Raw genomic sequence first — 23,498 nt, 5'->3', positions numbered from 1 at the left:
AGCTGCTGAGGCAACACTGTGTGAAAGGAAATTTTGACACTTCAAAGAAAACATTAAAGCCTCATGTCTTGTCTCTTGTCTTTTAACCAGATGACTAACATGTCCCGAAAAATAATTTAAAAATAACTATATACACTCACACATCTTCACATGGACTTTGCATTGACTTCCATTCCTTTTTTTATTCATTTTTACTAACTCTGATCCTTGCCCTAAACCAATCCACTACCAGTAAATGGCTAGCCTTCAACTCAACATAAACTCTCTCTTTTGTTCCACTTGGTTCTTAAAAACTCTCTATTACTGAAGCAATCAATTTTATTTGAAATACATCAGAGCGGAAACTCCATTGGGAGTTTGCCGTGCCCTCTGAACTGTTCAATCCGTAGTCTGTTCAACAGCTCCCTCTACTGTCCTAACGAGCAAAAATCACTCTTTGAACCACCACTGCACTGCTGATATCAGCCGAAAGACCTAAGCTTCTTAAACGTGCAGAATGAAGTGTAACAAAGGAAGAATGAAATATTGCAAAAAAAATGTATTTTTTAATCTCTGCTCCATTTTTTTTATTTACTGAATACTTTTTGTTTCATCTCATTCATTTGTCATTTTAATGTACAAGTGATTGAACAATAAAATACATAGATAATATGCAATGACAGTGTGAGTAGTACAAATATAACTTTACTGATGTGTTAACACTAATACTACTACTACTACTACTACTAATAATAATAATAATAATAATAATAATAATAATAATAATAATAATAATAATAATAATAATAATTTGAAAATTGTCTTTTGCACTCAAAATGTATTTAAAACAAAATGATACAATATTCTAATTTATCAATGTAACACAAGAAAACTACAATATATTTGTATGTTAACCATTGAATGTGGAAGCAGAAGAGTCACTGAGATTTTTCTGCATATATCAGAAAAAATTAGATGGTATGGAAAACACTGAAATCCTAATTTTTAAGGTGACCTTTTCTTTTTGTGATGTCCACATGAATTACAGGTGTTCAAAATGTTTCAGCAATGTCCATGTAGTGCAGCATTACATTTTAAAGATCATGTCATTTCATGGACACAATTAAAAAAAAAGTAGAATCAACAGGACAGCAGAAGCAAGACACACAACAGAAAATGTAAATGAGATAAATGTTTTAAAGGTTCCTTTTATAATCAAAGTCAGAGATGTGTCCACAATCTTGACTATTCCTGGAATCCCACTTATCTCACATCCTGGCTAAAGTTTTCATGAGATGGTTAGAAGAGAGTCTCTGGTTCGAAAACCTCAGACTTTCTAGCTTACTGTCTGTTGATGATGTAGTTCTGTTGGAGTCAGGACATTATTTTTATAAAGCATTGCAGTGGGTTCAGCGTCAGCTCCTCGTGTTTATGTCAGTCAGAGGGAAGAATTTGGGCTTTATTTTATTTTTTGGTGTCTTGCAAATGATTGATAAAAGGGTAGTAGTGCAGTAAGTAAGTGGAGTTGACTCAAATAAATAAAGCTAAAACAAGTTTTAAGACATAAGTAGGAGCATCTGCTGACGATATAGCTGGTGGGTTGTTGTCAAGCAGGTCTAGTGGATGGATGGATGGATGGATGGATGGATGGATGGATGCCAGGTCATGGTGCTATTGAATTAAAGCACTATGCTTTCATTCATGGAGTTGCACTTTTGCGCTTCCTGCCTCAAGGGCTGTCATTTAAACATTTGGTTTACTTGGAGCCCCCTGCTGGCCACACGGATGGTATAACACACTTTAGACAATAATGAAGCAGATCTTCAACTGAAATTCTGAGTAGGGCAAATTTAGGCTGATGCTGACGAAAGGACACACATATTTTCAATTAATTAGAATATCTATAAGTTCATTATTTTCAGAAATTCAGTTCACTAAGTGAAGCAGCACATATATAACTTAACTACGCCCAAACTGAAAAGAATCCTCCATTTCGATGGTAATTTTGATGATTTTTCTACTTGCAGTGTATGAAAGCACAACATTTACAATCAAAATATTACATCAGACTGACAAAATATATTTTAGCTGAGAAATCTGGGCCTAGTAAAAAATGTGTTTAACATCTGTCTGTCTATGAGTTATTTTCGAAAGATAGAATCTGGCAAATGAGCCCATTCTAATTGAATGTGACTGTATACCATTAGATCTCAGTTCTGCATTTCACACTGACGATCAAAAGATACTGATTGAATAAAAAAAGTGGACGAGATTGTCTGTTACTGTTCTAGCTTAGTTTTTGTCCTTCAACTGATAGAAATCTGAGCTAAAAACAACCACATGTGGGGTTTCCCACGGCTTTAATTTCAGGATACTTTTAAATTATATCCAAATGCTCAAGATAGTACAGATTATGGAGTATTACAACATCAGGGACTCCCGGACAAGAATCTGAAAATCCTTTAAGCTTTAATCGGGAATGTTGCATAATTTATAAATGCTTTTATGTACTAATTTTTCACGGAGGCCTTAAGCAAAATCATGTGTGTATTTCAACACACTGATCCACTAAAACATTAAAACTGAATTTTTGCATTTAGCTAATGAAACTTAGTTTACAAGGTACAACATTAGGCGGATGCTTATTATAACAAATATGTTTTATGTATTTCTTGCACCGAAGAATCAAAACACAACAAATAGAATAATGTAAAATAAAATGATGGAATAAATCTCAAAGCATAGACAGGTGTGTGATGACCATAATTTGTCGTCAGCTTAGTAATTATGATGTCGGATTTTTAGCAGATAATCGTTAGATTGGAACAAAGTGATGACCTTTAAGACGCCTACACACTTTGTCACCTTCCCATAGCAGATCTGTTATTAGCTGGTGATGTTCTTTACAGGAAATGTGTAACGACAGCCACTGTCAGAGATTAAAAAGGGATTTGTGTGTGCATTTTTAAATTTAGCTAAAGTGTAATGCCCATAAATAAAATGCCAAATAGAAGCAGCAACCGGCGCGCTGATGACTTGTGTTGTTTACACGAAAACAAACAGGCAGCGTTTCAGCCCACCAGAGGAAGTCACACGTCGCCTCACTGCAGCACAAGCTATTCTCACATCATCTTTTGGATCGCACAAGCCACATGAGGACTGCCAGAGAAGGTATGTGGAGCTGGTCTCTTACACTGACTTTCTCTTCCACAACTTTTCTTTCTTTTCCTAAAACCATCCGAAGTTGTGTAGATGCTGCTTTAGATCCAAAATACTCATCTGTTTTCAACAGCTGTTGATACAAAAGCTGATTTTTAGTTCCAAGAATGTAATCTGCTTTAAGGACAAATGGTGGTGTTAATTTAGAAATATGTTGTAAAAGTTTGATTTTTTTTTTCACTTACTTCTTGATCTCCTTTCATCTTGTCTTTGTTCGAGTTCGAGATCACCTTACTGTTAATCACACCATGTGCAGCGTTCATCTATAAACCTACCGTCAAATACGACGAAACTGAACGGTACGAATTGTGAATTTGTACTGAATTCATTTTTCTCTGTGTTTTGCTTTTCAGATTTAACAGACTTGAACTGACTCAAAAAGCAATGGCTGACAACTTCACCACTCTGCTGTTCCTTCTGAGCAGTAAGTGTCGTTTTTTTCCTTTTTTTTTTTTTGTTTTGCTTTGCACTTTGCAACTCTTCACATTTAGGTGGTCTGAAACAGGAAATGTAGCCACCAACACTCAGTTGGGTGGAAATTTCACAGAAGCACTAAAATATCACCAGTGATATAATTCATTTCTGATTTCTTTGTGTTAGGTCTGACTGTGGCCCTAGCAGGTATGTACATCACATAGAAGATGAACACTGACCTGAAATCTGATTCATTTTTGTACTTTCACAACCTACAAGAGAAAAAAAAACAAAAAAAACAATGCACAGCTGCAGAACCAAAAACCTGCAAACTTGATCGATCATATTTTCCACTGTTGTGTTTCATATTGGGCCAGCTGTCTAGCAACCTACTCCTTCTTCTGTCACCTTTTCTGTTTGTCTCCGCTCGCCAGACAGCAACGTGTCTTGCTACAGAATTGAGCCAGGTACAATAGCAGGCATCATCGCTGCAGATTTGTTGCTGACTCTTATTATTGTGGTCGTCACATACCGATGTGCCAGTTTCCGTCGTCAGCAAATAGATAACGGTAAGGCTTGGAGAGGAAGTTATGCTTAGATATTTTTTTTTTTCCAGATCTAATACTGGAAATGGTGTCTTTAGAATATGATTGAACTACATTTGAACCCAGTGGTTCAGGTATACACTGAAGAAAAAGACATACAAACAGTTTTTACTCTCTGAAGTTAAATCAGGCCAAACTACTCTTGTTTTAAGACAGTTACAATTAACAAAATTATTTCTGTTTGCTAAATGCCACAATAGTAAAAGAAATAACAATAGCTACAATCAGATTTGGATATTTGCACACTCCTACGATCTACAGACAAATTTATACAGGGTTAAGATCAGAGCCACAAACAAAACATGGAGTTTGTTGTCCTTAAGTCACTTTGTAACCACTTTGGATGTAAGTTCACATAATGTGCACTTGTTCCTCCTGCAGCAAACAGCTCCCGACAGGAGGTTGTCACCACTATTCCTCACAGTTGAGATGGTGTTTCTAGGACCTTTTTCTCCAAAAGAAATGATGGCCATCCTGCCCAGTCTCACTTCCAAAGACATGACACCGTCTTAGCTTTCCCCCATCGTAGAGATAGTAATCATTCTGCATGTATACTTCTGGCTAAATAGAATTAACTTTGGTCATTCTGACCTAAAGCAAGAGGTGTTTGGCCTGATTTAACTTCAGAAAGTGAAAAAAAAAAAATGTGAGTGTGTCTTTTTATTTGGTATATGTAAATCTCTGGTTTCAACTGCATATATATGGCTCCTTTAGTTATGTATTTCATGCCCTGTTTTAATTTTGTGTGTTGTTTCTCTCTTCTCTCCTCTCTTCACAGCTGACAAGGTTTATATGAATGTTCGGGCCAACTTGAAGAACATAAAATAAAAATGTTTTATTAATCATTATCCTAAAGAGGTGGCTCTCTTTACAATTTTTTCTCAGGCAGGTATTTTTACAGCATCATCCATAATTATTGATATTCCTGGTAAATATGTGCGGAAAAAGCCGTGAAACAAGATCATAATTTGCTATCGGCATAACCCTGCTGCTGTTTTTTTAACAGCGAGGTTAAAAAATACTTTTTTATCACCTCCCTCACTTCCTCTTCCTCCATGTGTGAGTTGGCAAGTAAAGCTCATCAAGCCTCGTTTGTTACAGTCTAGTTGTTAAAAAATGTTTAGAATTGCTCTGACAGCAGCTATTTTCCTGAATCCATTTCTTAACTAATTACTCTGGCTTATTTGGGTGGCATTTTCTATTGTCTGTCCAATTTTGAAGAGTAGATAAGAGAAATTGCTGTCAGTGTCACATCATTTCAGTACCACAAGAAACCAGCCAGTAAATATTCTATGATCAAGCTTTAAAAAAGGGGGGCAGTGTAAATGTGACACCAGTAATTTGCAAAAAATACTTGGTGTCACAATCGTATGTTTTAATGTTTTTTAATGATTGTGTTTTTTGTATTCTTGACTGAGTGAATTTACTTGTAGCGATGATTGAAATTCTAAAAATTTCTAGTTGCTGCGGTAAATTATACTTTTGTTTTAATGGGGTATTTTTATTATTATTATTTAACCAAGGACCCTCACAATCATTGAGAACTCCATTTTAAAAGCTAGTCAAATTTTCATGATGTCTTATAGAATTTGCCAGATCTCTACTTTAATTACCTTTCAAATTAACTATATTTGATCATTTAGGTCCAGTGCTGTTTAAAGATAAAATAAATAGTACTCCTTTCAAATAAACAAAAAAATAAATATATATGTATATATTGTGGGTATCCCATCGAATTTAAAATATTGGTACTTTTTTGTGTTTGTTTGTTTGTTTTTTGAAACAAAAGCGGTACAAATAAAGTACTAAATGTGAACTGAAAAAATGTGGTTGAACGTTATCCACACACATTGGCTAGAACTACTTAACAGCGCCCTCTGCCGATTGCTTTTGGTAGAGATTAGATTGAAACAAAGGCTGGAAATGATTTAAGGAATTTTTAAACATGATTGTCTTTGAACCTTCTCTTTATTATGCACTATCAAACTATTATTTTATTAATGTATGCATCATCTAATATACTGTTTTAACTTTCATCTAAATAAATTTCTCATGCCTGTGTGCGTTAAATCTTTATTTTATTTGAATAAGTCAATGGGAAGTGTTTTTTATGACCAGTTATGAAATATTCCTTTCTCGGAGGACAAAAAAATCAAGTTAATTGGAGGGAAAATCAAAGAATTTAAATTAAGCCATATGTGTTTGTTTTATTTTTGGACTTCACAACTCATCCGTTTAATCGGGGTTATTTTTTGGTGTTTGTTTTCAAATACCTTTCCTTCAAAAAAAATGTAATTAATTCAGTCGTGTCTGTGTTTGCACAGGTCCATTGTAATGCTTTTTTTTTGCTTTCTATTCGCTTTCTATCTGGTACATCATTGTGGTTAAGAATGGCCTTTGAGAACTGTGAGCTGTTTCAGAGACCGGATGAGATATGAGCGAATGTCTTGCCGCTTTGTTGACCAAGTCCTGCAGTGAAACTGCTGCTTGTGTCATCCCAGAAAACATGCTGACCAAGATCAATTTTATATCTCTGTATTATCTGGCTGATCATTTTCTTCATTGTCTGCCCAGTTGCTTCATTCTTTAGTTCAATAAAATAAAATAAAAATGTATATGCCGGATACTCAGACCACATCACTCAGACTCTTTGTCTAACTTTGGAGAAAATCAACACAATATGTCATATTCACCAAGTCCAACTATTTGTTAATGGGTTTAGTTTATGCAGACCGCTTCTCTCTCTCTCTCTCTCTCTCTCTCTCTCTCTCTCTCTCTCTCTCTCTCTCTCTCTCTCTCTTTCTCGTCAGGGACAGGGACAGTAAAAAGGCGTTGAGCTTTAATTAAAAGATTGTGAAATGAACCTTATCTTGGACAAGTGAACTTCCAAGACTTTACATTTGTGTTCTTGGAAGTGGTAATACATTTACTCCAGAAGTACTTGACAGCAATTTCGAGCGTGGTTACCTTAATATCAATCCATAAACTGAAATATAAACCAAAGAGTTTATGGCCCATCCCATCGTCCACATTAACAGAGATAAAGTTATGGAAAGGCTTAAAGCACACTTAGGTCAAAAACGACATGCTTTTAACTACTCATGATGTAATTTATTTGCTTTTATTTACTGATTATCATGTGTTGGTCAGTCCCTCGTCTATAGAGGGGAGACATCTGCACTACCTAGCAAGAAATAACTTCATCTTGAATGATAAGCTGACCCAGGACAGCATTAATCTGACAAACAGTCAAGAGGCCAACAGTGCAGGGCTGCTCAGTTCAGGTTGGAGGTTCTCTCAGGAAAACCCCACGCTGTGAACTTCACAAATCGGGTCATCTCTGTGGTGAAACATGTGGTGTGGCAGAAATACTTTTCTTCAGCAAGACTGGGCAGAAAGACGAAAGCAATTTATTATTTGCAACAAAAAATATATCAAATAAAATATAAATAAAAACTTTGGAAACCATGTGCATTTCTTTGTACTTTATGACTATGTACTACTTTGTGTTGGGCTGCAGTTTGGTGTGGCAGTAGTTATGTACAGGCGCAGGTGTGTGAATCATTTGAGAAGGTTCAGTGTTTGATATTTCTGACCATTTATTTACGAGCCACAAACATGTCTTTCACAAAAAAAAAAAAAAAAAAAAAAAAACAGGGAACAAAACATTAACTTTCATTTTGCTGACAGGACAGCGTTGTTACAGATAAAGCTGCGGTCGAGGGCCTTCAGACCTTCAGACTCCAGCCGCTTGCGCTAAACCACACAGTCTCAGGAAACTCTCCATTTGAAGATACGATCGCTTGCATTTCAGCAGAAACTCTGGGTGTGAGGGTGACCTGATGCTACTGCTGGCTACCGCTGCGTCGTTTGCATCATTCCCATTAAAATTACAACATGAGACGCATCTTGGCTTGGAAGCAGGGGATGAAATTGACATTTTCTATTCCTGTGACCATAGGTGCTATAGATATGACACGAAAAAGAAAAAAGGCAAAACAGAAAGACCAACTTCCTCTTGTGTCAGTGGATTCCCACTGTGTGCTCCTCCTTCTTTTAACAGACTCTAGCACACTGCTGACAAATCTCCACCCTTGCACTAATATTGGTGGTGGAGCCTGAAATCCTTCAGACTCTCACCTCCAGCATCTTGTTTATGGACGCCACCAAGCAGCCTTTTGGCAAAGATCAAAACAACAGCTGGTCTTCGGCTTCTCATTTCCCCCTCGACTGAAAAGATGCCCGACGCTCTCTGTATCGTGGGCTCCATGTTCGGTGAGTCATATTCACGTTTCCCAACAACAACAACAGTCTAGACATATGCAGGCTCTGAAGCTTCACTGTCGTAATGTGTTACAGGGTCAGAGGAAGGACAGCAAGGTAGATCTCTTCAACCATTCGCTTTATGACATGACATTTTGCTTTTTTTAAGATATTTTTTTAAATGCCTCCTCACAGAATGTGGCACCTGCTACCTGATAAACATGGGCTCTGTGATTGGCATCGTTGCCTCTGACATTATCTTGACCGTCTTCCTCATCATCTCTGTGTTCTGCTTCGCAAGTCACCACAGGAGAAGGAGAGAGCCGGAGTCTCACGACGGTGACCTTGTGCATTTCTGTTATTTATTGATATTTGTGGTGAATTTTTCTTACCCATGCTAAATATTTTTCCCTTAACAGGTAGAAGAAATCTGCCCTTATCTGCCTCGAAGAAGATGACCCCAGAAGACACAGAATCTCCATACCAGGTAAAATAGTCAGCTTTGAAATGATAAAATACTTATTATTTTTTATAAAAGTATAAAAACTGATACATATAATAATTCTTACTATGTAAATGACTATATATTTTTATTTGACTTTTTTTATTATTATTTTAGATATTTATTTAAATATTTTAAAAATGTGTTTTACTGTGAATTGTGGATGGTCAACTTAAGCTTCTTTTACTTTTAAGGAATTACATGGAGTGCAGTCAGATATCTACAATGAACTTCAACACTTTAGGAAATGACATGTTGTGGAAAAAGTGTTCAAATTCGCAACTTCGTGTCTGCGACTTACTGTAAAAAATATATAAAAGAACTATGCCAAATAATCATTTGTATAAATCTTGCATTGCAACTCATAATTTAGCATAAACCTAAATAGTGTGGAGTACCTGAATGTTATTTCTGTAGTTAAGGTATGTTGTGCTCAGTGAGAATGTAGAGTGGAGCATGGCATTCAGTGCATGTTGTGTTTGTAAATTATTTTGTACTTAATGATCAATAAAACCCAACTTTGCGATCAATGTTTACCGTCAGACAAATTCTCGTCAGACTCAATAAAACTGCTTTCATTTTGTTTATTTGATTATATTTTTTCTTACATCAGCTTTCATTGCAAGCGGCCTATTATTGCTTTACAGCCAACATAAGATTGTCCTCACATGATCAGAATATTTTAAAAAATGGACACGGTGCTTCTATTTGGAGGCATAAAAAAATTCCCAGTGGCAGCTGTATTTTGCAGCATCCTGTCTGCTGTGAATGAGTCAATACATGGTGGCTCCTGACTCAGTCAGAGGAAGTAGCTCTAGACAAAATAAAAAAAAAAATAGGGAAAATAGGTGTATATTCACTTACAACAGATGAACTGCATGTACACACATGATACTAAAAGATGTCCATTATAAAAAGAAACTTGAGAAGGTCGAGAAAATGATGAGCTTCGTTTTAAAATGCAAAAGAAACAAACCTTGGTCCAGACTTGACTGTAGCAGACAATCTACTGGGATCTGTGAGATAAAGTAAAAATAAAAAATAAAACTCCTTTCTGAATGGCTTATACTTCAACAATCAGCTGCTGCATTTCTCACTTGACGAAGGAAAATGCGTTCTTACCAAAGGGATAGGTTTCAGAGCTGATGTATTCCCTGGTTTCTGTGGGGAAATTTAATTTTTAAACATCTTTGAGGTGTTCACCATTTTATTTTTTCTTCTGAAAACCTTTGAGAGCCTCACACATGACACGACAGCTGTTTTTACCTTTACTATTGTGCACCACAGCCAGTTTTCCATCGTTGACCTCTGTGCTTTCCCATGATGTCTCCATGCTTTTTTCTGCATCCAACCTCTCCCCCTGGATTTGGACACTTGTGCTTTGCATGGCTCTGCCAGACCTCACCGTTGTTCCCTCTTCACTGTCCGGATCAGTCTGTCCTCCGCTTCCCTGTTGCTTGCCTTGACCAAAGATCTGCTCCTGGCTCCTACCCTCAACATGCCTGCTGATCTTATCCAGCTGCTGCATCTTGCCTGTGCCTGTTTGTGTATTCCTCCTCGATGGCGCGTCTGCTCCAGCTTTGGGATCCACAACTTCGTAGCTGTCGTGGTCTTTAGATGTTTCTATAAGAAAATATAGTTCTTCATATGGCATCTGAATCAACATATAAAGTCCCTTGCAAAGTTAGTCATACCCTTTCAATGTTTTGTCATGTCACAACTACAAAAGCCATTGGTTTTTTATTGGAGTTTTAACAGGTATTCCAACACAAATAACTGTGAAAAGAGTAGGATTCACTAGAAAAAATGTACAAATAAAAATCTGAAAAGTTTGATTTGAGTTTTATTCCACCCCCTCACTTACACGTACACCCATAGTGTAAAATTTTGTGTAAAGAACATTTTACACTTCTTTCCCACAGCTGACAGGAACAGGTATTCCTGTCAGCTGTGGGCTCATTGAGATCATGATTAAGTTATAAAATAATACCACAAGCTTTAAATATCTCACAGAGCACTGCTAAATCCATCTTTCAGGGTTGGAAAGAGTGTGTCACAACAGCAAATCCACCAAAATACATGGCTGTCTTCCTCAGCATTAATCAGAAGCAGCCAAGAGGCCCAGGGTAACACTGCAGTGGCTGCAGAGATACACTGCACAAGTGGAAGTACTTTATCCCCTCCATAAAACATGGTGGTGGCTGGTCAGATTTGATCATAAGGTGAATGAAGCTGAAAACAAGGCAATCCTGAAAGAAAGCCTATTAGAGGCTGCAAAACATGTTACTTACAGCAGGAGGTAAAGCCTAGAAATACAGCCAGAACTACAGCCGAGCTCCGGCTGGAACGGCTAAGTCAAAGGTCAGATCGAGCATAGAATCCAATGATGCCCTCCATCTAATATGACTGATTTTAGGATTTTTTTTTAAAAGCAAAAAATGTTCGTCTCTGTAATGGCAAAGGTGGTAGAAACATAACTCACAAGACTTTCAGGTGTAATTGCAGCAAAAATTGGTTCCACAAAGTATTGACCCTGGTGGCGTGAATATTAATACACAGTCCACTTTTCAGATTTGTGTTTGTAAAACCAAATGTAAATCATCTATCTATTCCAATCTAATTCATGATTAAACAATCCTAAAATCAGAATTAAAAAAATATCACATTTGTATTTATAATACTACAAAATTATGACAAATGTTGTAAGGACTTTCGCAGGGCCACATAACTGTGGAGTTTTAGTGATTTAAAGAAATTTAAAACACAGATTCAAACTCAACCTTTGCTTTCACTTCCACTTTGATCAGGTCCTGAAACAGTAAGAGGAAATTTACTTTATTTTTGTGAAGGTAAGTATAATTTCTATAAATAAAGTTTGTATGACAAACACGTTTAATGTACCTGGATATCCAGGGGTGACAAAACTCTCCACTGATTGCATCTCAGACAAATCTGCAAATTAAATTTGGTTTCTATTAAAATTAAGATCAATTTTAAATTGTTAATAAATACGTTTGCACTCTACTAATATTCAACAAATTAAGCGTACTATTGGAGTCTTGGTGTCTTGGTGGTTTATCAGGGCTCTTCTTTGCTGTAAACATGAGAAAAAGGTAAAGATAAAAAAAAAAACCTTCAAAATGACCAGGTGTAGGTTTCTCTTCCCATTTCTTTCAGTGTTCCAATAGGGAACCAAAAGTAAGTTTACGGATCTGATGAGATGAGCAATGAAGACCTGGATTTTTTTTTTTTTTTTTTTTTCTTGTGATGCACCAACCTGTGACTTTGGCTGCTGTGGCTCTTTCAGTAGTTGCTCCAAATGCCTCTGTAAGAATAAGAAAAATGCACGGTCATTTAAAACATGCATTATTCCACAAATATCAGGAGTTAGAGGGAAAGAAATAGTGATAACAATCATCACCATTTAGAAAGATCAACACATGTCGTCTTTGAGCTTGGAGAGAAAAAGAAGGGGAAAAAAACTTGTAATTAGCTGTGCCTGGTTTAGTGGTTTCAAACACTTTTCACTACAAATTGGTTTTGAAAAAACAAATATTAGGTTCATGTTGTTTACCTTTTATTTGGCCTTGTACTCCCATGACTGCTAATGGCGCCAACAGCAGCAAACAAAACAGGAAGCTGAAAGAGAACAAAACATGCTTTCATTTTGTTTCTATGCATCCTAAGAATTAAAACGTATGTCAACTAAAGAAAAAAACGATCTACAAACATCTTACCACTTCATCTTTTTGCAGTTTCCCCAACTCTGTCTTCTGTCAGTTAAGAGTGCATGTAGGGCTTTTTATGCACTTCCACATCAAGGCTGTGCTAAAGTTAATTACACATTCTGACCAGATGGATCAGATTAAGTCTTATAGTCAAAGACTCCATCTGTGTGTTGAACACTGCGTCATTTCTGTGCCAGAAAGCAACAATTAGATTCTGGTAAGTTCACAAGGGCCTATTCATTCCCTTTCAACATGGAAACAACAGTTCGTAACACACAGATTCAGAGACGAGATGGGTCTTACCCTCTAGCATATGCTAATTACAGGTGACTGGTTACTTCAGAGAATGTCCTTTGACCTTTTCTTTGACCGAAGTCAGCTTTGAAATAAAGTACCAGACCAGAGTTTTTTTCCCCCATTGATGTTGACTGATAAAATGTGGCCTTGTTTTTATTTAACAAAAGGCCTTTAGGAGAGCAACAGTTTCAAAAATGTCATTCTGTGTCTGTGGGACAGGCTAATGATAACTAAATATTATCATTTGAAATCTATAGCTTTCTTCCCTAAAACTGAAGAAAAAAGCAAAGTAGACAGCATACATCTCATATATTAAAAAATAAACATAGCTTAAAAAGTACAAACTTATTTTCAATTAAAAAAAAACATTTTTGATAATAAAAAAATTGCTGAGACTGCAATGTGTAACTATAATATCTAGATAATTTCTTCATACAAAATACTGGCTCGAGGATTTGTGCATGTTTTGGTAAATCCATTATTTTTTTCATCAAAACTTGTAAAGAAAAACAAAAATTCAAGTTCTTGCTTTTTGTTTAATTTTACTCATAGAACGGCCATTTAAAATCCGAGCCCTGTAAAAGAAAAACAAACAACTGACTTATTTTCTCCATTCTGACTTACTGTACCCTCATAAAACAGTAGTAGTACATATTTAATAAGAAGAACCTGGATTTAAATCTTGGGCAGAGAGTGTGAAGCCTGCGAGCTCCCTTGCAAAGGATTCTCGTTGGGTATTTCAGCTGCCACAATCCAAAACATGTATGTTAGGTTCATTTGTTGACAACAGGTGTTAATGTTCTGAACACACAATTCCATAGAGATACATGGTGATGGCACCATCATGTTGTGAGGATGCTACACTGCCTGTTCTTTACACAGGGAAGCGCAGCTATTCAGGATATAAAAAGTAGTGCATTCCTGAAAGCAAAACATCTTGCAGGCTGCAAAAAAACAGAGACGGGCACAGATGTTCACCTTTCAACAAAACAACAGCCCTATTTATGAAGCCAGAACTACAATAGTATGGTTCATAACAAATAAAGCAAAGCTATTGTTCTGTTAGAATGACCCAATCAGTCAAGAGCTAAATTAGTCTAACATTGTATAGTCATAATTAGCTGTTTTTGTTTTCAGGGACTCACTTTTTAAAATAAATAAGATTTTCAGATTTCTATTTGTAAGAATAAAAGGTTTCAATTTTGTATCTATTCAATAAAATCTTAATAAAATATAATTAATACTATTGGACACATAATCAAGGCGTTCTGTGTGCTCCCACTTTACCCACATTGTAGTATTAAATGTAATAATCACGTTCTCCAACTTTAGTTGTAGAGGACATCGTGTTGACTGTGGATTGAACCACGACGTGTGATTAGGAAATAGCGCTTATGTCTCTCTTGATAAAACGTCACATTTCAGATTAAGTCCACTCCCAGACACGTGTAGATCAAAGTTTGCCTTTCAACCAGACAGACCTGTTGGTGGCAGAAGAAGCGAAAAATCTCTCCGTGGAAAACAGAAAAGAATGAGCGCCCTCTGCTGGAAATACCTTTCGCATTAAGCTCTTGATCTCGAGCATCGCCATATTGACGTCCCAACAACGCTGAGAGGTAATCATGTTATTTAATCACAAATCCTTGTTGTTTTATGACCCGCGTTGATCTTATTAGACGGGTTGAAAAGCCGGGAAAGGGTATCTTATCCGTGGTGGTCGTTGTGTATCTCGATTACGGTGTTCATGGGCTGTTTTGTCAAGGCGTTGTCAGCCAGTTACCTCGCTAGAAAGCAGTCTATTCACTCCCTTAGCCTGCTAGCTTAGCACTTTTTAGGTTAGGAAAATGTGCCCATTTTCGAAGCTCGCTGTAAAGCCCGGCATAAATAATGACCTAGCATGCTTTAGTTGGCTACTTGAAAGCTGAATGTTGATTCCATCACGATATTACACTGTAATGTGGTCGAGAACTGGCTGTGACTTTCCTACCGGCTTTTCACTCTGCTGTTGACGAGCTAACGCTAACTAGTTAGCATCCCTGTCAGCTTCCCGGTTCTACTGCTAGCTTCTAGCTGTTAGCACCCAACCAGGCCGTAGGCCGCATTGGGGTTTGACTGCTTTCATCTTTTAAATCAAATTATCAAGCCAATTATTTGCTTTGCCGCAAGTTTCTAAACTGATTAATTGACGTATTTAATTTTTTGTGACACTTATTGTTTGGATACAAACCCCATTAGCTTCAGCTTCATTCGTTGGTGTGCGCTTGTTCACATACTTTGCTCATGTTTGCCTAATTGACTTTATTGATTTTAATCAACCTACTTTCTACCCCCGTTTTCCAACAGGAGGTAGTCGTTGTAGCCCCCAGTGATGACTATACTGAGTCCTGTGCCTCCCGATTAGACTGGTTGGATGCCCCATTTAACATCCAGGTTTCTCCATTTCATACGCCATCATATGCAAACACACCATGCACCAATTGCTTAGCTCATGAGAATTATTATTTCTTGTGCTCATTTTGTTCTAAACAGTTTGTTTTTTTGAAGGTTATTGTAGACGTCCGTTGTATAAAGAGGGGAAAAAAGTCGTTCTTTATCAATTCAAACCTTATCTCAAGATACAGACCACAGTTCAAGTTAAAAAGCTTAATGATTGCACAGTATAGCAAGCAACTCTAACAGTAGATCTTTATTTTTCCTTGTCTGTTTAGCTTTCTTACAACAAAGGCATCTCAGCAAGTCTTATTCACTTTGTCTGTCAACAATTAATCCTGGAGGAAACCTCCCAGGTATTGTTCTGTATATGTTTATATATTTATATTTTACATGGGTGTTTATTGATTTAAATATTATAATTAGTTGCCAGTAAATTGAATATGTTATGCCAGCATTATTAATCCATGCCCTTGTTGTTCTTGATTTGTTTAATTTGTTGTATTTTGCTTGTGTCTGTCTTTTTACAGGACATTTAGAAAAGATCCCGTACAGAATATGTCTGGCCCTGTTCCAAGCCGCTCTCGAGTTTACCCCGATGTAAACACACAGAGACCTCGGGAGTACTGGGACTATGAGTCCCATGTTGTTGAGTGGGGGTAAGGAAAAGTGAAAGCCGTTCAGGCTTTTTATTTGTGCTTTATCAGTATTGCAAAAATAACTATTTAAATAACTGATCACCCAAAAAAAAAAAAAAAGGTATAAAAAGATCTGTCAAATAATCTCTGCCTATACAGTCATGAAATATAGACAAGGTATTAGAGCTGGGTGATAAAGCTGTAGGAATGCATATTGCAAATGAAGTTTTTCTTGATACACAGATGAAAATGTCAGTGGATCTATAGGACTTTTCTTTTCCCATAACGGCCAGAACCTGCGATGTATTTCCTTTTTTTTCCCATTTCATGTTAATGTTTTCTCATCCTCAAGGATTAGAAATGTTGTTTTAAAATTTTAAAAGTTTAGTAATTACTGCTTGGGGTGCCCCTATGTTTTTCTTCTTGGAAAAAAAAAGAAATCGCTAGACCATCTAAAATACAGCATTAAATTAATTTGTTTATTTTCAATAATTATTTAGTTAGGTGTTTGTAACGGAAGACAACACTTGTATCTCGCACAAGAGAATTTTACTACAGGATTTTTTTTTTTTTTATTTCTCCCATATCAAGGTGTGTGTGGGGAAAAAATCAATTTAAGATTAATTTAATTTGCAACTTATGTATCTCCTAATTGAATCGTGAAAGGTCTGAATGAGTCTTTACATGAAGTAAATTTAGAATTTAACGACAAATTCAGGATTCACATAAATTAAATTACAGTTTGTTTGTTTTTTTTCCTTTTTCTGTTATATGTATTAAAATATTTTGGGTCAATCTTCATAGACCAGACATGAAAATATGTAGGGCTAGTGAAAAACACTTGGATAAGGTGTTTTTTCACCAGACAAGTATCAGGTCTGGTATTGGAGCCAATATTAAATTTAAATTTGTCCTGTAAAATGACCAGTTTGGTTTACGATCAGCCAAATTGAAGCCACATCAAAGTCAATATGAATTTCAGAACTTGTTTGACTCTGTCCTTTTTAATCTGCATTTAATGTGTGTCGTTGCAATGCAGGGGGACAACTAAAATGCAGAAATTGCATATTTTATTTCAGTACGTCTGCAAACGAGGTCCGAAAAACGGTTTTAAAAAGCGAGCTGTGTGAGTGTTTTACAGCCTTACTGACTGATCTGAGCGGTGCTGCAAGAAGCAGGAAAACAAAGTGTTTACATCAGGCAATATTGATTCTTCTCGACAATATTAAGAGTAGGGATTGACGATACTAAAGCTTCACGTTCTGTACCATTTCTCAGTAACAAGTTTTATTCTTTTTTTTTTTTTTTAAGGCAAAGTGTTTGTTCTAATAATGAGAAAAAAATATAAACAATTACAACATAACCAAAATGTTATTGTCTTAATTAGGACATAGCCAAAAAGTAGGAGGGACTTTATCTCGCATATAGAAAAACCGTATGTAGCTTAAAAGTGATCCTACAGTAAGACACCATAAAGTCCATTATATATTATTTTTTAAAATTATTAACCTTGGATTTTTTTTATTTATTATTTTCAATGCACGCACATATGCATGCTTTAATTTTGCTGCTGACACAGAAGGACAAGGGTGTTGGTCTAAAATAGATTATTTCTTGAAGTGTGCACATGGATCTGGCCGAGGCCAATGCAACTTTTTTTAATAGTAATTTTACATCATAACTTCATTAGTGGACAACTACAATAGGTAGGTTTGGTTGCCATTGGTTCTAACTATTATGTGTCCTCCGTTTATTAACATTTTCTGGTTCTACTGTTAGCTGCTAATTCCTTTACTACTAAACAGTAGTAATGGAGGACAGCGTGTCGGGCATTATGCGACTTAACCCACAGAACAGTTTTCTGGTGAACATTTTCCTGCGTTAATTAATACCCGCAGTAGAACAGAGAGCTGTGCCAAGCAGACTCTCTTTCTTGGTGAAGTCAGTAATAAGTTTACTTGTAAGTTGCTAATATTTAAACGCACAGGTTAGGTTGTTTACTTCCTCACTGTTGCAGATGCAGAAGCATTGCTGAGATTTTTAACTTGCTCTCAGACGGAGCGTTGGTTGCGGTGTTATCAGAGCTCTCAGGAATTCATCTGCTCTTCCTGTCTGCCTGTCTTATTGGAAAAATACCTCAGAAAAACACTCTCGCCTTGTCGCCTGATTAGGGTTTCAGATTCTCCTTTCTGTTCATACTCGGCTTGTTAGCATAAGTTAAAACTTCAAGTAGCAGTTCACAGTTTTAAAGCTCAACCATGATTGTTCAAGAGAGCTACGGCAGGTAGGAGAGAGGCTGTCTGTTTAGTTGCGGAGCTGCTGTGTGAAGTATTTACAATAACTTAGGAAGATGAAAATGGGTTTGTGTTGCAATATTGATTTTGTAAGTCTCATAAAAGACAGCTTCACGTCAACTCTGATGGGTAATATAAAAATGAACAGCAAGACATCAGTCTGACTTTACTTATACTGAAGCTTTGTGCTCACAACTTTTCTGAATATATGCTCAAACTTTTTTCTCTCTCCCCAGAAATCAAGACGACTATCAGCTCGTCAGAAAACTAGGAAGAGGCAAATACAGTGAAGTATTTGAAGCCATAAACATCACAAACAACGAAAAGGTGGTGGTTAAAATACTGAAGGTGCGCTGATGATCATCTGGCACACATAGCTTTTTACTGGTTTGTGATCGGACATTCCAGGGGATTCACTGGACTCTCTTTCTGTTTTCCAGCCTGTCAAGAAAAAGAAAATCAAGAGAGAAATAAAGATCCTGGAGAACCTGAGGGGTGGCCCAAATATCATCTCACTCTTAGATATTGTCAAGGATCCCGTGGTACGTTTGGGCTCCATGTTGTCATGTAAAATGTTTAGGTAGGATATACATTTTTTTTTATTTTTTCTAAATAAACATCGACTCCTTGTGTGTTTGTTCCCCCCCCCCCCTTTGCCCCCGACCCCCAGCTCTGGTCTTTGAACATGTGAACAACACAGATTTCAAGGTAAGACCATTTTTTCTGTCTTCTTTTTCTTTTCTTCTTTTACTTTTACAGTCACTTAATTTTATTTTATTTTATTTTATTTTTTTCAGCAATTGTATCAGACTCTGTCAGACTTTGACATACGGTTCTACATGTATGAAATCTTAAAGGTAAGAAGTAGCCTTAAATTTAGCAGTGTTGCAGTATTTCGGCTTTACTTAAATATAAAAATTGCTAATGTTTTTTTTTTATTTATTTATTTTTTTTTTATTGAAGGCTCTGGATTACTGCCACTCTATGGGTATTATGCATAGGGATGTCAAACCCCATAATGTAATGATCGATCATGAACACAGAAAGGTAACTTAGGTTGCTTTATATACACGTCTTTCTCACCATCTGCGACGCTGATTCATTGTAATAATTAAACTGTACTAAACTTGTCGTAGCTCCGTCTAATCGATTGGGGCCTGGCAGAGTTTTACCACCCAAACCAAGAGTACAACGTGAGAGTGGCGTCCAGGTACTTCAAAGGTCCTGAACTGCTGGTAGATTACCAGGTGAGTTTAAAGTCGTGTTTAAGAAAGAAAGCCAAGACGCCAGTTAAAGATTTTTGCTTCTTCTTGCTTATTTCTAGATGTATGACTACAGCTTGGACATGTGGAGCCTGGGTTGCATGCTTGCCAGCATGATCTTCAGGAAGGAGCCGTTCTTTCACGGTCATGACAATTATGACCAGGTAATGTCTCGCAGCGAGTTATTTTATCGTCTGAGCACAGGCTAGAAAGCGGTGCGAAAGTCAGTTAAAAAATAAAAATCAGCTCACAATTCAGTGAGATTCCAGAAAAAGTGCTTTCTTTGAGTTTTCCTCCTCCTGTATGGAGCCACGCTGCCCGTCCCTCATTTTTTGCTGACCACTGCTGGTCTGCTAGCTGGAAGAAGGATGTTAAACTTTTTTTTTTTTTTTTTTTTTCCTGAATTTTAAGACCCACAGATTTCTCTTTCGGCTGGTTACTGAACGTCTTACCGTTTAACTGGTTAACACCAGCTGTTGTACGAGATTGAGGAAGTGTTTAATCAATCCTTTTTCTTATGTGCATGTGCCAAAATGACAACTAAAAGTGATATATGACATTCTTATATTACCAGGTGGAGGAAGAGTAGCTTATTTGACTTTGGATAAAGTTGTTTCATGTGTTTTTCTCTTCTTTTTTCTTCAGTTTTAAATGTTAGTATAAATACAGTGATAGGATGAAGCAGTGGTATTTTTACTCCTACTTATCATACCATAAGAATCTCATACTGGCCGGTACTTAATTTAGTTCTTATCCTGGTAGCCAAACAAGTTTAGTGGGGTTTTTTGTGCTTTTTTTTCTGCCCCCTCGTATTGCACAACATCTTTTAGTCTTGCAGAGCCACACCCTGGCCTCACATCCCTGTGAGACCTTTTGTTAAATGTAAGATAAGATTTCTCATAAGTGACAGGTTAATGCCTTCCTCAGTAATAACTGTTAAATTAATCTACAAGTTAAACAGAAAAAAAATCCAGTAATCTTACCATATCTGCATATTTGTCCCCACCTTATTTTATTTTTATTTTTTTTATTAACAGAGATGCACCAATCAGTTTTGTGGCACATTTTCAATCTGTTGTAAGCCCTACCAAGGTTCTTCCTATTCAGATTCCTGCTTAAAAGTTGTAATTACGACGGCTCAAAACAGTTCCTGCAATGAATGATTATGATTCATGTCGTGAGCAGAGGTGATATCAGTGAGGACATGGTTGCTGTAAAACAGTTGTGCCATTTTAAAACGGGCAATGATGGCAGAGCTAACATTTGAAATGATCTGATTGGCTGTTAATTAGCATTAGTTGCTGCAACTGCGCTCTCACTTTGATTTAACACAAATACTGTTGTTTAGGGGTGCACGATAATTACCGAGCCAATAGGACTTTTGAGTTTTCAAAGCTCATGTTGGCCCAGTTTGTTTGAAAATAAACCAGTTCCAGTCAATTTCTGGGTTCTGCTCTAGTAAAATTGTAATTATTTGACTCCATTTCCAACTTATAAACAAGCAGTTTGGTTTTTTTCAGGTTTTGTAGTAAAAGTAATTTAAAAATGTTAATGTATTTAGTCTTATGGAAGCCTTTTTCAAGTTTTATTATATATATTTTTTTTTTCCAAACACACTCTTAATATTTAATTTTTTTAATGATTGTGTTGAGTGTGGAATACTTAAGCTCAACTTTTGATAAATGTCTGAACTTACAGCTTGTGCGGATTGCAAAAGTACTTGGCACAGAGGACTTGTATGACTACATCGACAAGTACAACATTGAATTGGATCCACGGTTCAATGACATTCTGGGAAGGTGCGTCATCGAGTCAACTGTTTTGCTTTTTAACGGTTTGACGGATTGTTTGGCCTCAACTTGACCAGCTAATTTGTCTCCCTTTCTTCTCGTTTATTTGCAGACATTCCCGCAAAAGATGGGAGAGGTTTGTGCACAGTGAGAACCAACACCTAGTCAGCACAGAGGCTCTAGACTTCTTGGACAAACTGCTGCGCTACGACCATCAAGCTCGCCTCACAGCCAGAGAGGCCATGGATCATCCCTACTTCTGTACGATTGCTTCTGCCCTTGTTCCTTTTTTTTAATTCTTTTTTTGTTAACATTGTGGAGTTTACGTGCAGCCTTTAATACCCCTCCCATTTGCTTCCTTCTTTTTGTCCTTCTAATTCTTTGTTCTTCCTTCCTTTATTTCTAGTCTCTAATAGTATTTCTTCTGTTCTTAATTTTGTTCTGCCCTTCCTTGTTTTTAATTTCCTTTTAAAGCTGACATGACATTTACCACCTTTACCTCTGTACATCTTTCCCTTTTCACATGCCTTCCTTTCTTCACTGTAGTGCCTCCACCCCTCTCTGTTTGCATCTCCTTTTACGTTTTCTTCCCCATGGGACCATGTGTCCTTCCTCTCCTTCTGTTCTTTCTTGAACTCTTCTTTCCTTCCCTATGACCTTATGTCATGCTTTCCACCTTGCCTATACTTTCTTCCTTGCGTCCTTCTTTTCTATCCGTCTCTATTATACATAAATATGGATGAAATGGTCAGGAATACGACGGGATTTTTACACGGACATGTGGGAATGCTGGCAAGATGTTTTCTAATCCATCTGCTGTATTATATTCTCAGATCCCATCGTCAAAGATCAGGGAAGGGGGGCCACTCCTGGGGGCATGGCTGCCAGCTCCACTCCAGTCAGCTCCTCGAGTATGATGGCTGGTGAGTCACCTTGGACCAGTTGCTGCACCACACTTTATTTCTTTTACAAATTGTTTTGGTGTCAAAGTCTTGGCACAGGCATTTCCTTGAAAGGCTGCAGAACACTTTGAGTCACTAATTTATTATTGTTTTTTTTGTTGTTGTTGTTTTTTTAAATGCTGTGAATGAGACTAGCCTTCGCAAATGAGTAATAACCCTATTTTTTCCTTTCAGGCATCACCTCCATGTCCTCCTCACAGCCGCTGGCTAACATTGCTGGATCGCCCGTCATCTCTGCCCCAAACACTCTGGCCACACAAGTCCCTGCAGCCACCGGGGCCCAGCCCTGAAACCACTTCCTCACCTGTGTTAAACGTGTGCTCATGGCCATGCCCTGCCTAGCTCTCTCTGCGAGCCAGGGCCATGGATATCCCCCCTCCTCAACCCCCCCACCCCCTCTTTTTATGTTGACAATAACAAAGAAGATTTAAATTACTTTTCATGTTCAGTTCTATTTTGACACCTGGACTTGACAGAACCGCATTGTTGCACCTGTCGGGTTTGTTAGACATTAATTTGGGTGTGTTACTTGACAATGCCATTGTCTAGAAATTCTAATAAGATGTAGACATAAAGAGAATGGATAATAAAATTTATTTTGTATGTTCCAAATATACAGTCTTGCTTGAAACTGTTTGATGGGGATCCTGCTGTATTACACTGTGAAACCTTTACGTGACTTCACACAAAACGGGGAGTCGGGGAGATCTGGTGTGTCCCACCTATCAGTGCTCGCCGGTTGCACACGATGTAATGTGCAGGAGTTGTTAGTGTTTTGAAGTTGTTAGATGCTTATCATTCTTTAATTGGACTTTTTTGTAGATATTCTACAGTTACTGTCAGGTTGCATGCACCCAATGCTGAGTTTCACAGGGTCAATAGTTTGCCAACTTTATGTTACTTTCACTTCTGTATGTGTATGTAAGTGTCCATGTTTGTTTTTTATGAAGTCTCTTACACATGATTTTGATTACATAGACAATTTTGTAACTTTTTTTTTTTGTTTTATGCTGGGAGGAGTCATCACCTACGGAAAAACAACTTCAAAAATAAACAATTTAAACAGGGCTTTACAGGCACTACGTTATTGACTGTACCATCCCACAAATGGTTTG

At 37.1% G+C, this 23,498-nt stretch overlaps 3 protein-coding genes across 4 annotated transcripts; 2 read left to right on the top strand and 1 right to left on the bottom strand.

Annotated features, from left to right (window-relative positions):
- The first annotated feature begins 8,060 nt into the window (after window positions 1–8,060).
- tyrobp (transmembrane immune signaling adaptor TYROBP) lies at window positions 8,061–9,565 on the top strand. The gene is made up of 5 exons (XM_015029840.1): window positions 8,061–8,492; window positions 8,577–8,597; window positions 8,676–8,819; window positions 8,900–8,967; window positions 9,177–9,565. The coding sequence occupies exons 1-5, from the start codon at window positions 8,456–8,458 to the stop codon at window positions 9,231–9,233; spliced, it is 327 nt and encodes a 108-aa protein (XP_014885326.1). The 5' UTR covers window positions 8,061–8,455; the 3' UTR covers window positions 9,234–9,565.
- On the bottom strand, window positions 9,554–14,444 carry LOC106945858 (uncharacterized). 2 transcript variants are annotated; one of them, XM_015029838.1, is made up of 12 exons: window positions 14,299–14,444; window positions 12,720–12,898; window positions 12,557–12,621; window positions 12,404–12,436; window positions 12,260–12,307; window positions 12,032–12,076; window positions 11,884–11,934; window positions 11,763–11,792; window positions 10,249–10,605; window positions 10,105–10,143; window positions 9,959–9,998; window positions 9,554–9,796 (listed from the first exon to the last, which is right to left on the bottom strand). In XM_015029838.1, the coding sequence occupies exons 2-12, from the start codon at window positions 12,725–12,727 to the stop codon at window positions 9,778–9,780; spliced, it is 735 nt and encodes a 244-aa protein (XP_014885324.1). In that variant the 5' UTR covers window positions 12,728–12,898; window positions 14,299–14,444; the 3' UTR covers window positions 9,554–9,777. The 2 variants fall into 2 exon arrangements, with proteins under 2 accessions (XP_014885324.1, XP_014885325.1); XM_015029839.1 differs by lacking the exon at window positions 14,299–14,444 and having other exon boundaries at window positions 12,720–12,958.
- Window positions 14,445–14,536: 92 nt separating this feature from the next.
- Window positions 14,537–23,451, top strand: LOC106945857 (casein kinase II subunit alpha-like). Its single transcript, XM_015029837.1, has 15 exons — window positions 14,537–14,623; window positions 15,351–15,437; window positions 15,716–15,793; window positions 15,968–16,096; window positions 18,606–18,717; window positions 18,810–18,911; window positions 19,027–19,077; window positions 19,167–19,226; window positions 19,333–19,416; window positions 19,506–19,616; window positions 19,694–19,795; window positions 21,330–21,430; window positions 21,534–21,682; window positions 22,255–22,344; window positions 22,558–23,451. The coding sequence occupies exons 4-15, from the start codon at window positions 15,996–15,998 to the stop codon at window positions 22,671–22,673; spliced, it is 1,179 nt and encodes a 392-aa protein (XP_014885323.1). The 5' UTR covers window positions 14,537–14,623; window positions 15,351–15,437; window positions 15,716–15,793; window positions 15,968–15,995; the 3' UTR covers window positions 22,674–23,451.
- The last annotated feature ends 47 nt before the right edge of the window (window positions 23,452–23,498 follow it).

The sequence above is a fragment of the Poecilia latipinna genome, unplaced genomic scaffold, assembly GCF_001443285.1.
Source record: "Poecilia latipinna isolate Pla-1442-1.1 unplaced genomic scaffold, P_latipinna-1.0 Scaffold165, whole genome shotgun sequence".
Taxonomy (NCBI): Eukaryota; Metazoa; Chordata; class Actinopteri; order Cyprinodontiformes; family Poeciliidae; genus Poecilia; species Poecilia latipinna.
Note: the sequence above shows the minus strand (reverse complement) of the source record. Positions and strands in the feature narration are given on the sequence as shown.

What these genes read in the sequence shown, in the direction of transcription:
- tyrobp (XM_015029840.1), top strand. Translation starts at nt 8,456, where the DNA reads ATGCCCGACGCTCTCTGTATCGTGGGCTCCATGTTCG. An exon ending in TATCGTGGGCTCCATGTTCG is followed by an intron (nt 8,493 to 8,576) that starts GTGAGTCATATT and finishes AATGTGTTACAG; the next exon opens with GGTCAGAGGAAGGACAGCAA. An exon ending in ACACAGAATCTCCATACCAG is followed by an intron (nt 8,968 to 9,176) that starts GTAAAATAGTCA and finishes TTTACTTTTAAG; the next exon opens with GAATTACATGGAGTGCAGTC.
- LOC106945857 (XM_015029837.1), top strand. Translation starts at nt 15,996, where the DNA reads ATGTCTGGCCCTGTTCCAAGCCGCTCTCGAGTTTACCCCGATGTAAAC. An exon ending in CATGGATCATCCCTACTTCT is followed by an intron (nt 21,683 to 22,254) that starts GTACGATTGCTT and finishes TTATATTCTCAG; the next exon opens with ATCCCATCGTCAAAGATCAG. An exon ending in CTCCTCGAGTATGATGGCTG is followed by an intron (nt 22,345 to 22,557) that starts GTGAGTCACCTT and finishes TTTTCCTTTCAG; the next exon opens with GCATCACCTCCATGTCCTCC.
- LOC106945858 (XM_015029838.1), bottom strand. An exon ending in AGTACAAGGCCAAATAAAAG is followed by an intron (nt 12,437 to 12,556) that starts GTAAACAACATG and finishes TTTCTCTCCAAG; the next exon opens with CTCAAAGACGACATGTGTTG. An exon ending in CACAGCAGCCAAAGTCACAG is followed by an intron (nt 12,077 to 12,259) that starts GTTGGTGCATCA and finishes TCATGTTTACAG; the next exon opens with CAAAGAAGAGCCCTGATAAA.